This window comes from Molossus molossus, unplaced genomic scaffold (genome assembly GCF_014108415.1).
Source record: "Molossus molossus isolate mMolMol1 unplaced genomic scaffold, mMolMol1.p scaffold_m16_p_15, whole genome shotgun sequence".
Classification (NCBI taxonomy): Eukaryota; Metazoa; Chordata; class Mammalia; order Chiroptera; family Molossidae; genus Molossus; species Molossus molossus.
The window spans coordinates 55,058,667-55,074,653 of NW_023425350.1; the positions used below are offsets into that span (position 1 = coordinate 55,058,667).

The window sequence follows — 15,987 nt, forward strand, 5'->3', positions numbered from 1 at the left end:
CACTATATGGAAAAACTCTACTATCACTCCTGACTAGGTACTGGGACACTATGTTCTCAATCTTCCTCCATGTTGTGTTCTTTGTATTCTCAGGTTGATAATACATTATAGATTTGAATTGCTGACACATTGAAAATAAAGTTTAAGATATATGCATCTAAAGCATATGTTGCATTGGTACAATAATGGTAATTCAGAATATGGGACTTGAGCAAAACTATTTATAGTATATTGTCTTTCTCTTGAACTTTACCCAAACACACATACATAAAATAAAACATTTATGAGACAATCAGGGAAATTTGAACACCGGATATATGATGAATTCTTTTTTTAGGTGTGACAATGATATTGTAGTTTCCTTTTTTCTAAGAGTGCAATCTTTTAGTGCTAATATACTTTAGGATGAAATGATATGATGTCTGAGATTTGCTACAAAATAGTCTGGGATTGAATGGGGTGTAGATGCAAAAAGATCGGTCTTGAAAACGATAAACATGGGCCCATGGAGATTCATTACACTCTTCTTTCTTCATTTGTATATTAACGTTTCCTATAATAAAAAGTAACAAAACACAGGGTGACAGGCTCCAGGTCTCACCCCTGAACTCCCTAGCCTTCCCGAGAGGAAGGGAGGCCCACCTCCCAGGCACCCCTGCGCCATGGCTGCCCATCCCTGGGCCAGCGTACGTGGTAGGGATGGAGGAAGGCTGAGTGCGTGAACATGCTTCTCAATGTGCACGGAGGAGGGGGCGCTACAGAGAGTGACACCCACAGGGAGGCAGGAGGGGCTGTGCGCTCTCCGGTCCCGTGTTCTGTGGGTGCCCTGGGCCTGTCGAGCGAGCGGAGGCTGTATCTTCTGTGCTGTAAAGCTTCCTGGGTGGAACACACGTGCTCCTAGTCACTTTCAGCTCCAGGGCTGGGTAGGACGGAATCGGCCTGAGCCTTGCACATTTCCTAGATTAGCTGGCAGACTCTGGTCTCTTCTGTCCCCCACTCCTGTTCCCCATGGCGGGGTAGCACAGAGAATGGTAACCAAGCAGGTAGATTCAAGTTGGCTGGGGGGCAGGGGAAGTGCCACAAACCTTTGACTCCCCCTCGGCCTTGGCCTGCTAACAGTAGGAGGCAACAGAGCCTGAATGGTAGAAAGTAAGATAATCACCACCCATGGAAACTAGCCCAAAACAGGGATGACTAGGCACTGATGACTGCCTAACCTTTGGAACTCAAATTCTGGCTGTGTCATAAGTGTTTATCTTGGGAACATGGCTGCTTGTGTTTCATTTGTTCAATATCATCCTCTCCCAGGTATCCCTTTTTATCAATACCTGTGTCAAGCTTACAGTCTCATTTATTCTTCCCCTGACAATCACCCAAGGAAGGAACGCCCGAGGACGGTGCTATTCACCTCACATTACAGGTTCAGAAACTGAGGTCTGGGGGGTAAGCAACTTGCCCAAGTTCACAGCTTCAAAGTGGAAGAGCCCTCTTCTTACTTCACAAATATTTTGCCTTCCTCAAAGTTGGGGGAGATGATGTTGGCCCTGGGAATTGGCCTGAGAACTCCCAAAAGAGAGGGGGTACCAGGGGACAAAATTGGGACAGTTCATATGCTGCCCCTGCCAACTGCCAGCCAGTCTGCTTGTCACACCTGGCAGCTCTGGGTTTGGATGAATGAAGGAGGCCGTTCCCATGCTGTGTTCCATCCTCAGTACACAGGGAGCCTGTTGGCCTCTCTCCCCACCGTCACGTCCATTTCCAGACACCTCTCAGGGCCCCGTGAACAGCTCCCATCATCATCCATGGGCAGTGATGCTTGCGTCAGCCTCTGCCATCCCCGGTTGCCCAGCTTCCCCAGCTGAGCGTGGGACACAGCCATGCTTGTGTGCAGCTCTCTCCCCTTCTCTCCACAGCCGTTTCTGTTCCTGTATCCACCAAGACCGCTCTGGCCGCTCACCGGGTCCTCAGGTGCCACTTCCCAGAACTCATCTCACTTGATCTCTTAGTTGCACAAAAGGCTGCCGACTACCTCTCCTTCCTGGCCCTGTCACACTTCCCCCGAGGCCTCTGCTCTAGTGGATGTGTGGAAATTATGTCAAAGTTAGCAGGGGAGGGACTGGAAAAAAGTGAGCAGAACTGAGATAGTAATGAAGGAGAAACTGGACAGGACTAACTCAATCAGCTATGAAGTAAATTAGCTAATGAGAGAAGAAGGCATCAGAAATCCAGGTTGTGGCTCATTGCATCCAGGACAGGGAAGATGACGGTAGACATGCTGATGCTGAGACAGATGCCAACAGGCAAGCGGATGAAGGAGTCTGGTGTCAGAGCAGCAGTGGTGAGACCAGGGGAAAGGATGGAACAAGCCCTGTCCTCTCTGAACAAGCTTCCGGGAGTTGCCCAGTCTTCTCAGTACCTTAACCACAATCAGAAGGCAGGCCCGCAGCTTGGGTAAAAGGACAGGAACACTATCCAATCCCAAGGAAAGGGCAGTGTCACCCACAATCTTCTTGGCCTTACAGGAGCCTGATTTGGTGAAGACTCTGGCATCGAGACACAGCAACCCTTCTCAATCGGTTCTGAGAACTAAGCCCTAACAGCCTAAGGTAGCCCTCTTTCTAGCCTGTGCATCTAGAAAGGTATTAGCCATGTATCACCCTTGAGTATTGAGGGAAGTCACCAAATCTTCTTCTCTTGGAACTCCAATTGAGAAGGGCGAAGGTACAGGGCAGGGATCACAAGCAGGGTGTCTGCCACCCCAAAGGGTGTTCAACTGGGGATGTGCCTGGCACCGACTGTGTGCGCCGGGTCCCAACAGGAAGCCTCCTCACCCTGTCTGCTCCCCTCCCGAACGGGAGGAAGCACATAAACGGAGGGCCTGACGTAGCCGGAGATGCTCCTAAGTGCTAAGGATCTCTTCCTCCACCGGGATCGAAGACCCCTGGGAGCCTGGGCAGGATCTCCCCACGGGGAGAATGAGAGAACACCAAGGAGCCAGCCGAGACTACGCTGGTGCTAAGCTCTGAAGCAATGGGGTGCTTGCTGCTTACTGGCTCAGTGGGCCTCAAATCTAAGTGACTTCAGCAGGCCTGGGCTGGGGTCCATAAATCTGTACATTTGTCAAACAACTCCCCAGATACTAATTAGCAGAGGGACTTTGTGACTTCTGTCCTTCCTTAGCAGTCTGCTACTTTGGTCTTCCCTTACTTAGCAAAGGCTCCCTGGCAGGGGCCCCAGGTCTCACGGGCAGACTGCGGCCAGTGTATCAGAAGGGAGGCTGGGGTGGAGGTCACACCACCTGCCCCGCTCCCAGCACTGCCGGAAGAGCAGCGGAGCCGGGAAGCAGAGGCGGCACACCCTCAGCCCTTCCATCTCTGCCAGTGGAGGCAGGTGCGGAGCCCTGGGTCTCCCCCTGTCCTCCCCTGCTCAGTGACACGCTGCATGGGAACAGGAAGGACACAGCTTTCCACTGGTCACCACCGAGAGGGGCCCTCGAATTCGGCACAGCATCCCTCCTCCTCCACTCCTGCTCGAGCCGAACGGCCCAGCACCCACTCGCAACACCACACAGAACACACTGAAGCAGAAGTTGCTTTAATCAGGGGTGAAGTCCTCAGTCAGGGGGACCTCACTCAACCTTTGGTGGTGGGGTCTCAGCTTATTCCCCCACATGCCCTGAGGCCCCTCAGGAAGGAGGCAGCACCTGGCAGAGGCCAGGGACTGGAAACGGGGACCCAGGCCAAGGGACGGGGCAGGGCGTTGATGGGTGGAGTGAAGCTGCACTGGGCCAGACCAGCTCTACACGTGCTGCTCCCGGGGCCGCCGAGCGGCTGTGCATCGGGCGGAGCGGCTGCAGGAGGGCTGCGGGCAGAAGGAGCAGCGGGCCAGGAGCGTTAGAAGATGAGGCGGCTGTGAAGCTGGTGCAGCTGCTCCTGGGTCAGCACCAGCCGGTGCCGCTGTCCGAGGCCAGCCGCACACGAGAAGGTCACTTTGCCCATGTAGACAGTGTCATCCTGCTTCTCCTCCTTGGCCTGGGAGTTGGTGAGAAGAGACCCCCAAGTCAGGTTCCCACCTGGACTGTGTGCCCCTGTCGGTGTCCCTGGGCCTGGAGACCAAGGCAGCCCCTGGGAGACAGGTTTGGGGGCTCCTGGGCTATGGTGATCACGTTTTCCAATTCGAATTGGGGTACACAGTGTGACCAGGGAGTTCTGAGCTCCTCCTGGTGTGAAAAGTCATAGAAGTTAACGTGCTAGGACAGTGGAATTTCGGGAAGCAGCGCAAGGACTCGAGTTGGTACAGCCAGGTAACTCAGGATGCACAGCGGTTGGACGTGAGACCCCAGAGGCCTCTTCCAGTTCTGGGGGGAGGGGAAGGGCCCCCCTGAGCCTCCATGCTGCCCTCCCACTCCCATGCCCCTTACCCTGAGGAAGGCTGTGGAAGGGAAAGTGGCGAAGTCAGTGGGGACGGTGGCCCCAGGGCGCTGCGACACAGTCTCCTTGAGGACTTCATCCTGAAGGCAGAGGCGGGAACAAGGGTTCATTTAGGGTACCCCCACAGGCTAGCCCAGATCTCCCAGTTTCACAGAGACACTAATACCAGGAGCAAGAACCCAGTCCTCTAGCACCCAACTTCTGCTCTCACCTCCAAGCCCATCCCCACCCCAACATCCTTATTTTATGGACACTTATCCTTCAGACCCAATCATTCTGCCCTGAGGTGCTCTCAGCTGACAGAGCTGCACCCAAACCACACACTGTGAAGAGGATCCTGCTCAACCCACTGTGCTGATGAGAATCTGCCTTCTGCTGGCACCGAGACCGTGAGCATCCCAGGCAGGAAGCTGCCTTCCCTTTCACTCCCCACCACGTGCCACGTAGCATGCCTGCCGAACGCCGTGGGAAGGAGTGTGCTGAGCTCCCCCAGGGAGTGCTCTACAACAAACTGTAGGGTGAGGAAGGGCAGGGTCTGAGCTGACCTTGAGTTTCTCGATGGCGTCGCTGAGGGACTTGAGCTGAGCCACTTGCTCCAGGAGCTGGGCCGACGGGCTCTTGGCAGCTGTGGGAGAAAAGGCTGGTGAGGCTCACCAAGGCCCAGGCAGGGGGCTGTCCGGGGTGACGGGCCAGCAGCGTGGGGGGCTGTCCGGGGTGACGGGCCAGCAGCGCGGGGGCTGTCCGGGGTGACGGGCCAGCAGCGCGGGGGCTGTCCGGGGTGACGGGCCAGCAGCGCGGGGGGCTGTCCGGGGTGACGGGCCAGCAGCGCAGGGGGCTGTCCGGGGTGACGGGCCAGCAGCGCGGGGGCTGTCCGGGGTGACGGGCCAGCAGTGCAGGGACTGGGCTCTCTTATGGAGCAGGCACATAAGAGTAGATGAATCAAGTAAACTGAACACCCAGACCAAAGAGCAGTGGGAACTGCCTGGGCAGGGACCACATCCCTGGGGCAAGGGAGGGTGTGCTCTTCATCCCGGGGTTGGTGAGTCCTACCAGGGTTGGTGCGAGTGATGTCAACGACGTGGGTGTGTGTGCTCAGCTGATTCAGTGTCTCCAGCATCTGGCTGGTCTTCCGATACAGTGCTCCAGGGGCTAAGTCACTGCCAGAACCCTCGTGGGATGGGAGGGAGAGCTTTGCCACGTGCAGAGGGGGCAGGGCTGCTAAGGAGGCCTTCATCTGGGCGCCCTGTGAGGGAAAAGAGGGGTGGCGGTAAGAAGTGACCAAAGGCCCTGCCACCTAGAGTCAGTGAGACAGGTATGCTCCGCCTCCGCCCTAGGCCTCCCCGCAGCCCCTCACCTTGAGGATGCTGTTCTCATGCTGCAGCTGAGAGATGTGCAGCCTCATGGCGGAGATCTGCTGAAGCAGCAGCGGCGAGTCCTTCACCAGCCCCGGGCCTGGCACAGACCCCGGCGCCTGCCCAGGGGAGCCTCCTGTGATGCCACAACAAACATCCGTCTCAGGAGGAGAGGGCTGAAGGCGGGCTCCATCCCTGCTCATCCCCTTCCCTTATCTCCTCCCATCCCCAGTCCTGGTTGCTCCCGAGGCAGAAGTCTCACCCTGCTCCCTGAGCCCCAATCCCCACCAGCCCTGGCAGCCCCCAGCCAGGGTGGGTCTCTACCTCGCTGCTGTTCTTCTGCACTCAGGAGAGCCATGGGAAGCAGGAAAAGAGGAGAGAGGAATCAGGTGATTTGAGAGTTAGGGGAACACACTGGAGGAACCTTGGACACAACCTGCAGGAAAGCCCTTTTCCTGATCACCCTGCCTTCTCTAACAAGACTCTGCCTCTGCTCTCCATCTCTGAGGAAGAGCAAAGAAAGACAGGACGGGAGTGAGGCCCTGAGCCGGTGTGCGAGTGAGCAGTGGCAGTGTGCGCTCCTCCTCCTTGCTTCACACTCATCTCCAAGAAGGGCAGAGGGGACACCTGAGACCATGACACATCACACCCTCACGTCTCCCCAGCAGCAAAGCTTCAGCTGAGAACGCAGATAAGTTCCCTGTGCTCCTCGGATTCCCCGCTGCTCTGAGACAAAGACACCTTTTTCTGGGAAGGTTCATATATCAGAACCAGTGTGTGTTTGAAGAGCCTATGCTAAAACGATACGACGTGGTGATTCTGGGGAGCCTTCCCCCAAGAACAGGAACTGCCCCACAGAAGTCCATAGTCAAGGAGGTGCCTGGTCACCTCCCAAGACTGAGAGGCACCACTAAGGGAGCTTTGACGAAGACGAGAGCTGGGTGAGAGCAGCTGACAAGACAGGTACAGCAGGGGCGTCTAGAGACAGCTCCAGGGCCTGTCTCCTGGAGGTGAGAAGGCCAGTGAGAAACTGAGAGCCACCAGCGAACTCTAGGGCAGGTGAGAACTGAGATGGCAGAGGCCACTCCCTGGTCAGGGAACTGGCGACACCGAATCTAGAAGCCAGAAGAATTCGGGGAAAGGAGCCCCGGCCACACTGCAGAGCAGGCCAAGGGCGGAACACAAGCCCTGATGAAACTGGGAGAACGCAGCCACAGCGGGACAGCCACACCACAGGGTGGAGCACGTGGACTCTGTGGGGAAACATGCCAAATAGAAGAGCGACCAAGAGCAGGCACCAGGCCCTGCTGGACCCACAGCCGTGAGCTCAGCCTCCTGCAGGCTGGTGACCCTGTGGGACACAGGACTGGGTCAGAAAGGCCAGACAGCAGGCCCAGAGGTGACATCTACTAGAGTCCAGCTGCCACTGTCCTTCTGAGCTGCACTGCCCTGGCCACAAGGACTCTGCACACATCTTCGGGGAAGTAAAATTGGGGTGAAAGCTGCCAGAGTGAAACTGGGCAGACACATTCCTGGCCGAACATCCAGGGCTAAGAAGGGGGCAGACGTCAAAGTGAGGCCGAGGACAGGGGAAAGCCATCGATCTCCTGGGGCCTGTGCTGCCTGTCCCACTGCACTCACCACCAGCAATGCCAGAGACCAGGGTAGCAATACCCGAAGGAAGGGGCCCCCGGAGCCCCTCGATCGTGCGCTTGGACTGGCTGTTCAGCCGCTGCTTCAGCTCTGTTTTCTCTGCCTCCAGCTGGTCGATGTCAGCCTGGAGTGTGTCCATCGTCTCCTCAAAGTCTCTGTGAAAGAACATCTTGGCTTGGGCAGGGTCCCTTCCCCACGACCCCACCCCACCTCTCAGTCCTAATGGGTCCTCAGAGTAACCCTGCTGGTGAGAACCAGGGGCAACAGACTGAGACTGGGGTGACATAATGGGTTGGTGGTGGGCAAGGAAAATGGTGTCTGTTCTGGGGAGTCTCACTGTGAGGGGGCCTGGGTAGGGGACGGTAGGAGGCAGAGAGCTGGCGGGAGGGAGGGCTAAAGCAAGCAGAGCTCGGGGAAGCGCCTGACTTCTCCTTCTTCCGCAGCAACGCCTGGGTCTCCTCCAGCTTAGCCTGGACTTTCTCAATGCGCTCATCCGCGTCCTTGGCAGCACTGTCCAGCTTCTTCTCCAGGAGGCTTAGCCGCACGTTGGCCTCACTCAGCTCCTCCCCCTGGACAAGGGCAGAAAGCTTCCAGTTGCTTTCCATCCTCCCACGGCCCCTCGGGGACCTGGGACAGACCAGGAGACAGAACGCTCCTTAGGAGCCCACAAGAGCTCCCACTGATTACAGGCACCTCTTCTTCCCTCAGCCCCAACCATCACCCACCTCCGTCCTGATCCCCAACACTCACTGCTGCCCTGTGCCCCAAAATACTCCTGGGCCCCCAGATCCTGAGCCTACCCCACCCTCACCTTGATCTTGAGCGACTTCTTCAACTCCTTGATAACTGTCTCTCGGTCTTCAAGCTTCAAGCCCAGGCCTTCAGCATCTGTGATCTCTGCACGAAGGGCTGCAGCCCGCAGCTCCACAGGGGGAGGCTAAGGCCGGGTGGGAGCAGAGGGCAAGGGTGGAAGAGGATATTACCAATGTGCTTTCAGAGACCCAGGTCCCTCCTCCACCCCCCAGCCCTCCTACAACTAGCAGCAGCTCTGCAAGCCCTGCTCCTCCAAGCCCTGGGAGCCCCTCCAAGGAGCTCCCACCCAACCTTGCTGGGAGGCCGCTCTGCATCATACTCTCCCTCCTGCATGGCTGTGGCCAACTTGTTCATGGTACTGATGAGGATGTTGCATGACTGGCGCAGACACTCATAGGGGCTGCTGGAGGGGCTCCCATAGATCTGCAGGAGCCAAGGGCAGCAGTGAAAACCTCACACCGGCCACCGGACTCCCCTACCACCTGCTGCCCAGCCATCCAGGCCCACCTGCTCGCTTGCTTTGAAAGCCAGCTCCTCCAGGGCAGCCACAGGCAGTCCCTCGTTCTCCGATAGTGGGGCAATGAGCTGGGCAGCAGCAGCTGCCACCTCCTGCAGCACGGCCACCACCCATGTCAAGTGTTTCCTGCAGTCAAGGAGTGTGTCGGATACCTGCACAACAGACCAGAGTCAGGAGTCCACCCTGGGCCCAGCACCACAGCTCCCAGCTACTTCAAAATGTTTCGTTCTTGTCCCCATCTACACCCAGATCTGGACTATTAAGCCCCTCCTGGTTCGACTCAGCTTCCTTCCCTGCCCCCCCTCCAGCCCTAAACCTGTGGTCCAAAGGCCAGTGCAGCTGGGATCCCAGGAGCATCTGTCCCTGGCATTCGCCTTCGGATCTTCTTGCAGAACTGGCGGATGTCACTGCACGATGTTTCCAGATCCCGGAGCAGGAGGGCAATGTCTGATGCCTCCTGCCCACCCTACTCAGGGAACAGGCAGTGGATGGGGAACCAGGTCAGCATTAGGGCTACAGGTGAGGAGGGGAATAAGCAGGCAGAGGAGCTCAAACAGACCCCGCTGTGCTCTCACCTGCAGGAAGGCACGCAGCCGTCCTACCTCCACACCCATGCAGTCCAGGGCGCTCTGGGTGAACTGTGAGGATGGAAGCACGCGCTTGTCAGCATCCAATAGGAGCCCTTCTGCCTCCTCATCATCTCTAAGAAGTCACCACCCTCTGCTGACCCCCATACATAAATGGGTTCTCTGGCTTCCATGATCTGGCCTTAGTGACCTTGTTCCAGTCTTACGTAAGACCCTAAGGGCCAGACCTCTTGACCTGATGGCCTCCACTTTTGATCTCTACAGGGGGCTCAACCACCAGCCAAGACCCTTCACCTTGATGTGGTCGGCCAGCTGCATGGTACTGTCCTCGGGCTGTTCGGCAAGGTGGATGCTGTACAGATGCTGAGAGATGACAAGAAACAGATAGCCTTTAGATCTTGGAAGGATGGAGAATTCTTCCCCAACTGTAGTTTGAGCCCCAGTCATCGCAGGACTCCAGAGGTACAAGAGAACCCGAAACTCCCAAGTGCTGCATCCTGAGGTGAGTTCATCTACAGCAAGCTGAGCCTCAGGCACACGACCTGGGCTATGCTCGTCACAGCCCCAGAAAGAAACCTGCCCTCCTTGCCGCACCAAGCTGGAATCCTCGCCCCACACCTGGTAGTACTTGATGGCCTTGGTGAGAGGCTCGACATTGACAGTCTCATCCAGCTGGTCCTTGTGCAGCAGCTCAATGAGGAAGTCCAAGGAGCGCTCATGGGCACTCATCTCAGGGTAGAGACTGCCCACCTTCTTATACACATCCACACTGCACTGCGAGAGGGCACTAGAGACCAGAGAAGGGCCGTGAGACCGGGGTCTGCCAGGCAATCTCAGTCCCAGCCAATCTGGAACCTGCGGCCTTGAATGGGGGTCAGGAGTCACTTACTGCTCATAGCGGTGGAGTGTGGCCTGCAGCAGACTGAGCGAGTACACCAGCCCAGCGGCAAAGCTGAGCTGCTCCCCTGCAGCTCCTCGAAGCCCGGGCCGCTCCGAACAGTTCTCGCTTAGTTCAAACTTCTCCTGGGCCTGCTTCCGGATCAGCTCTGCCTGTGGGAAGAAGTGCCAGGAACCTGGGGCTCAGAGCCCAGGATGGAGAACACAGACTCAGGAACACACAACACAGAGCTGAGTAACTATGGCAGGGTGGGTGGGGGCAGATGAAACAGAAACCGTTCTCAGATGGCAGGGAGCCTCCCATGGGGAAAGGGCGATGATGTGGTGATTACGGGCGGCTGTGGGAATCTGAGATGGGGGTGAAAGGATGCGGAACCAGTGGGATCAAGCTCTTCCCTGCAAGCTTAAAGCTGCTGCTCACGCTGCCTGACAGTCACCCCCATGAGTTCCTCATCATCTCTGGGTCTCAGCTCAAGTGTTATTCCTTCAGTGACATCCCTCCATCTAAATCAGCTCCCCAACTGCGCTCTCTCAAAGAAGCTACCTGCCTTTCATAAGAGGCCATCTGTAATACACATCCATCTGCAACTTTGTTGACTACATCCCTCCACTACATCATAAACTCTACGTGAGCAGAGGCGTTGACTGCAGGCTTCCCTCAGCCTCCTCGATGCCTGGTTCACAGCAAGTTCAACAGTTTCCTGATGAACGTATGACTGCCTGGCCGTACCTTGCAAATGAGACGAGGCATAAGCAGCAGCACCAGGACACAGTCATGGTCCCCACCTGGCCGAAGGAAGCTATCGGGCATGAAGGCTGTCAGCAGGGACATGTGCCTGTTGGCCTGGGCCACCTCCATCTGCCGCAGTTCCATCTCAATTGCCTGTGAAGTAGACAGGAAGACAGGCTCTCAGCCAGGCTGGAGAGAGTCCCAGACCCACTGTGCCTTGCTCCACCAGGTACCCTGCTTCTAGGACGAGCCCAGGCCAGGAGTCTTCCAAACCACCACAAGAAGCAGCCCCTCCCCAAGGAACCCAACACAAGGTCAGTCCACAGCCACACTCAAGCTGAGCTCCCAACACTCCCCTATCTGGCCCACTCGTTTTCCTGACCTTGGCATGGGCCTTTGTCTCAGCAAACTTAATCTTGAAGTCAAAAGTCTCGGGGGGTGGCTGCTGCTGCCGCTCCACAGATGCTTCCTGCTGGTTTGTCAGTTCCCGGTTCACATCCTGGGAGCAGAGACAGAAAGTCAGGCACAGCTGGGTCACGAGGGAGCACTGGGGTGATCCCGGGTGGACAGCAGGAGAACAGGCACCTGCAGGTGGGCGGTCAGCTGGCGGTATTTCTTGATGGTTTGCTGGTAGTCTGCAACCGTCTCCTGGGCTGCCTCCACACGCTTCTGGGCCTCCCGCACCCGGGCGCCCGCCATGTCCAGCTGCTCCCGCAGCTCCAGTTCCGTCTCGCGTGCATTCTCCTGCAGCTCATCGTTCATCTCATTCATCGCTTCCTGGAGACCACGAGGGAGTTGGGACAATGGAAAGACAGGGTCAGGGTAGCAGGCCAGGGTGGGTCCACTCACCATATACCCTGCTCAAAGGTCAGGGATCATGTGTCAGTCCCTCTCTCAGCAAGTCCCTTAAATACCCTCTGTCCAAATCCGAAGTCAGTGTCTGCTCTCCTCTTACCAAGTCCCCCACGGTCTCTCTCAATTCCCGCACTTTCTCTTCCAGATTGAGGTTCCGGTCTGTCAGCATCTCTACCATCTCCTCAGCACCCAGAGCAGCATCCACCTGCGTGACAGGGAAGGGATGGGTGAAGGGCTGCTGGAAGTGCCTGGAGAGAGGAGGTACTGCAGGGGTCTGAAGGGTGCTAGAGGGCGACTCTGGGTGAGGGCTGGGATCCCCAGACCTGCTCCTTGAGCTCATCGATGGTGCTCTCTGCCTGGCTCAGCTCCTCCTGCAGACGCTCCCGCTGTTGTCTCACAACTTCCAACTCTTGGTTCTTCTTTTCCATGAGCTTCTGGAGTTTCACATGTTCCTGCTTCTCTGAGGAAGAAAGATCCCGCATCCTGTGGGGAAGCGGGGAAAAAAGGGGAGCACGTGTCCGAGTCACTGGGCAACGGGCACTCTAAGGCGTCTGGACAGGAGAGTGGGCTCTGAAGCCAGGCAGTGAGGGACCCTACCTCACCAGGGCATCCTTTAGGCGGGCATTCTGCTCCTCGAGCTGCTTGAGCTGGTAACTGGACGCAGCCCCATCTGAGCCTGAGGAAAACCATGGACACCTTCAGACATGATTCCAACCCCACCATCTGTTGCCCAGCAGCCCTGGCCCCTTACCCTTCTCTTCAATCTCAGCCTTGAGAATCTCCAAGTCAGTGGTGAGCTCATCCACACGCTCCTTTAGCGCCTCCACCTCCTGCTGCAGGGACTCGGCCCGCTCTTCAGCCATCTCCTTGTCCAGGGTGGCCATCTCAATGGCGTCCGCAGTGTCAGCCATCTCCTCCATGTAGCGTTCCTTTGCCTCCAGCGCCTCCTTGGCTTCCTGGGGGCAGAGGTTGGTGGAGGCATAAGTGCAGAGACGCCTCCTGCGCCCTACCTCACAGACCGTCCCAGGCTCCCGCTCCAGTGGAGTTCCCAGGGCAGTTTCGAGCGCTGGCCTCCCCAGCCCCTCGTCCTCCCAAGTCGCACCTTCCGCGCCTCTTTGAGGCGCCGCTGCAGGTCTGCCTGCTGCTCCTGCATTTTGCTCTTCCATTCCTGCACCTGCTCCAGCTGGATCTTGTGCTTCTCCAGCTCTTTCAGCTTCGCCTTGTCTTCTGACCGTTTCAGCCGCAGGGTCTCCAGTTTCTCCTCCAGGTCCCGCACCTGGGCCCTCAGCCCCTCCTCCTCCTGCAAGGGAGAGACCCCTCATTCTGTGCATAGCCTCCCCCTCCTCCCCACTAAGGCTGAGCTGGAGCAGAAAGGATAGGAACATGTGCAAACACCATTCCAGCCCCAGGTCAAAAGCACGTGGCATATAAACATCTGAGAAGAGACAAAAACATATGGGCAGTCTAGAAGAGAGGAAAAGGTCACTTAGTCAATGGTAGGATACTCAAATGCTATGTCCCCACCCTTCTGATCCAAGTTCTGGATCTCCCTCAACCCTGGGAAATGTCCAAGACCTGCCACGGTCACAGGCCCGTTAACAGCTTGGTTCATGTTCATTCCGATCCCAGTCCTTACCTTGGAGGGGGAAAGAAGTGGGGGAGCTGCTCCAGGAGACGTGAGGGCTGGTGTGGGGATGATGGGTGCTGCCAGCGGAGTCTGCGCCGGGGTGCTGGGCTCACTGCTACTTAGCTCACCTGCTGACGCTGAGCCGGAGGGGCCCAAGGAGCTACTGGCTCCGGCCACCCCAGTACTACTGGCTGGGCGGGTGGGCTATTCAGAGAGGGTAGGGACAGACCAGAAGAAGAGTAGGGGACAGGGTGGTGAAAGAGCAAAAGACAGAATATAAGAATATGGTGAGGAGCGAGACAGAAAAGGGGAAAGAGAGAGCGTATGAAAGTGCAATGAGAACAGAGAAAGAGTGAAGGGAAGAAGGCAAGTGACAGAGTCAGAGATAGTGACAAAGGGCGGGGGGAGGGAGGAGGGGAAAAGGGAGGGAGGAAGACATAGGATTATAAGGCTCCTCCCTTGGCACAGACCCCACATTCCGCCCAGCTCTGGCACTACCCCCTAGAGCAGGATGCCTACTCCCCAGACCTCCTTTCTGTGACCCACTGTGAGCATTCTAGCAGTGGAGTACGCCCCATCTTATCACTGCTCTGGGCCAATGCCCTCCTCCCCCAGAAACAGAAAAGTGCTGCGATGTCATTTCCAGAAAGACAGAAGAAACTGCAGCTTGTTCTTTCATGCTCCCAGAGAAGGCTGGGCTAAGTGTGGGGTACCAGGCTCTATATCCCTGCTCGGCCGCCCCTGCTCTTTGGGAGTCAAGCTCTACTTCAGGGGACCCTGCATGTAAAAGGGCCAAGGTAAAAGCTATGTTCCTAGACTCCCCCTTGAAACAAGGTCAGCACAGCCAACCCTCTGTCGTCTCCCTCCCCCAAGACAAAGCGGCTCTAATCAGGCACCACTACCCAGGCCTGTGTGGAGCTGGGGCGGAGAAGCTGCCCTGAGGCCCTGAGGCCCTGGTCCCAGAGCACACAGGCCTGACCTGTGCTCCCCATTCAGAGCTTGGAAGCTCTCCTGGTGAGCCAACAGACACTCAGAGACCACATGGACTGACAGACACACCTACTCCTTATACCCTGACATTTGTAAGACCAAGTGCTTCTTCAGCTGTCTTTCAATCCCTGTCCCCATCAAAACTAGTCGAAACACCCTTCTTCAAGAAAGCCTGCCTTAACCACAGCCATCTTATTTCTCTTCTGCACTCAAGTTACTGGCTCAGACATCCTCCCAAAAGCCAGAATTCATTTTCCCAGGAGTGACCTGTCACTTCCTTCAGTCCCCCATCCCATGAAAAGAGAACCCAGGATGCACCGTGACAAACATTTGCTTGGTCACACACATGCCCACATACATGCACATGCCTGAAATGTGTGTGTACACTCTGCAATGGCTCGCACAGAGGCCTGTGTTTTCTCACCTTGGGCCGCCGAGTTGTGGTCTGGACAGGCAACAGGAGCCAGAGGAGTAGAAGTAGTCAGGAAAGAAAGGATAATGGCACAAAGATAGACAGCAAAAGGGACAGCAATGAGAGCAGAAGAAATAACAGAAATGGGGCTACGATGAGCCACCCACCCTTACCCCTACCCACCCCTTTCTCCCGCCAGTGAATCACCTTGTTCCTACTCCAGGAACTCAGAACTCTGGTTCCCCATTGGTTCCTTCTCCCACTTATGCCCAACCCTTGCTGACCTCACTGCTTCAGATACCCTGGAAATCCCAGAACCCCAGTCTCCCTGACTGAGCCACAAGAGACCAAAGGCAGCAGCTGGTGGAGGTCTCCAGAGACCAGGCCTTCTGCAAACAACTCTGGCACTCCAGCCAGAGCCAGAGGCCCCACCCACCCACCTCCCCCAAGGACTTTCCCACATCAGCCCCCTTCCTTCAAGTGCTAGACTCCACAGAGGACCCCCCAGAAATACCATGTGACAAGACTGATGACCTGAGGCCAGAAGTGAGTGATAAAAACCCAACAGAGGGAGACCAGGCCCCCAAGGCAGAACACTGCTGTCTTCCTTACCCCCACCACCCCGGCTCAGGAACAGATCCTATAGCAGTCTCCATCCCTAGGGCAGAGGGCTCAGGTGTCAGGACCATGAATACTGCATTAGCCAGAAGCCCAGAGCTCAGCAAAGTAACCCCACCCTGCTGCAAGAACAGAGGTGGGGGTAGGCAGAAGCATACATAAACTACTGCTGAAACTAATCTAGAATCCTCTCAGGTTATTGCGAACTGGTCAAGATGATTAACTTCAACTCCCAAATAGCATTCTTGCTACCCAGTACCTCCTGGCTCCAGCAAAGATAAGATTTGGTCTGGGGCCCTGTTTCTAGGAGACACTGAGCCCAAGGACCCCCCCCCCCCCCCCACCCCGCCAGCCAAGCCTCCATGGCTGTAGGTTAAAAACTATTCTAGGGTCCCCAATCCACCCTGGGAAAGCCCCTTGATACAGACCCTGGTGGGGGAAGGGTGCTGAGAGTACAACCAGGAGTCATTCTAGCAAAGGTTGGTGGAGGTAGTCTGCTAGAGGTG

The 15,987-nt window shown here is 56.5% G+C and overlaps 1 protein-coding gene across 5 annotated transcripts in view; it reads right to left on the reverse strand.

Annotated features, from left to right (window-relative positions):
* Positions 1-3,575: 3,575 nt before the first annotated feature.
* DCTN1 (dynactin subunit 1) overlaps positions 3,576-15,987 on the reverse strand; it is a 30,060-nt gene continuing 17,648 nt past the window's right edge. The window contains exons 7-32 of one of the 5 annotated variants that reach the window (XM_036262271.1): positions 14,876-14,896; positions 13,471-13,665; positions 12,937-13,134; positions 12,586-12,790; positions 12,432-12,510; positions 12,158-12,317; positions 11,935-12,039; positions 11,565-11,756; positions 11,362-11,478; positions 10,980-11,132; positions 10,242-10,402; positions 9,971-10,139; positions 9,647-9,715; positions 9,341-9,403; positions 9,082-9,231; positions 8,756-8,917; positions 8,540-8,671; positions 8,247-8,372; positions 7,862-8,004; positions 7,424-7,590; positions 6,107-6,121; positions 5,785-5,918; positions 5,481-5,673; positions 4,976-5,055; positions 4,421-4,510; positions 3,576-4,031 (exon numbers count right to left, since the gene is read on the reverse strand). In XM_036262271.1, the coding sequence (XP_036118164.1) occupies positions 3,894-4,031; positions 4,421-4,510; positions 4,976-5,055; positions 5,481-5,673; positions 5,785-5,918; positions 6,107-6,121; positions 7,424-7,590; positions 7,862-8,004; positions 8,247-8,372; positions 8,540-8,671; positions 8,756-8,917; positions 9,082-9,231; positions 9,341-9,403; positions 9,647-9,715; positions 9,971-10,139; positions 10,242-10,402; positions 10,980-11,132; positions 11,362-11,478; positions 11,565-11,756; positions 11,935-12,039; positions 12,158-12,317; positions 12,432-12,510; positions 12,586-12,790; positions 12,937-13,134; positions 13,471-13,665; positions 14,876-14,896 (3,417 nt within the window). In that variant the 3' untranslated portion in view covers positions 3,576-3,893. The remainder of the gene's footprint in view (positions 4,032-4,420; positions 4,511-4,975; positions 5,056-5,480; positions 5,674-5,784; positions 5,919-6,106; positions 6,122-7,423; positions 7,591-7,861; positions 8,005-8,246; positions 8,373-8,539; positions 8,672-8,755; positions 8,918-9,081; positions 9,232-9,340; positions 9,404-9,646; positions 9,716-9,970; positions 10,140-10,241; positions 10,403-10,979; positions 11,133-11,361; positions 11,479-11,564; positions 11,757-11,934; positions 12,040-12,157; positions 12,318-12,431; positions 12,511-12,585; positions 12,791-12,936; positions 13,135-13,470; positions 13,666-14,875; positions 14,897-15,987) is intronic. The other 4 variants (XM_036262269.1, XM_036262270.1, XM_036262273.1 and 1 more) reach the window with 4 other exon arrangements.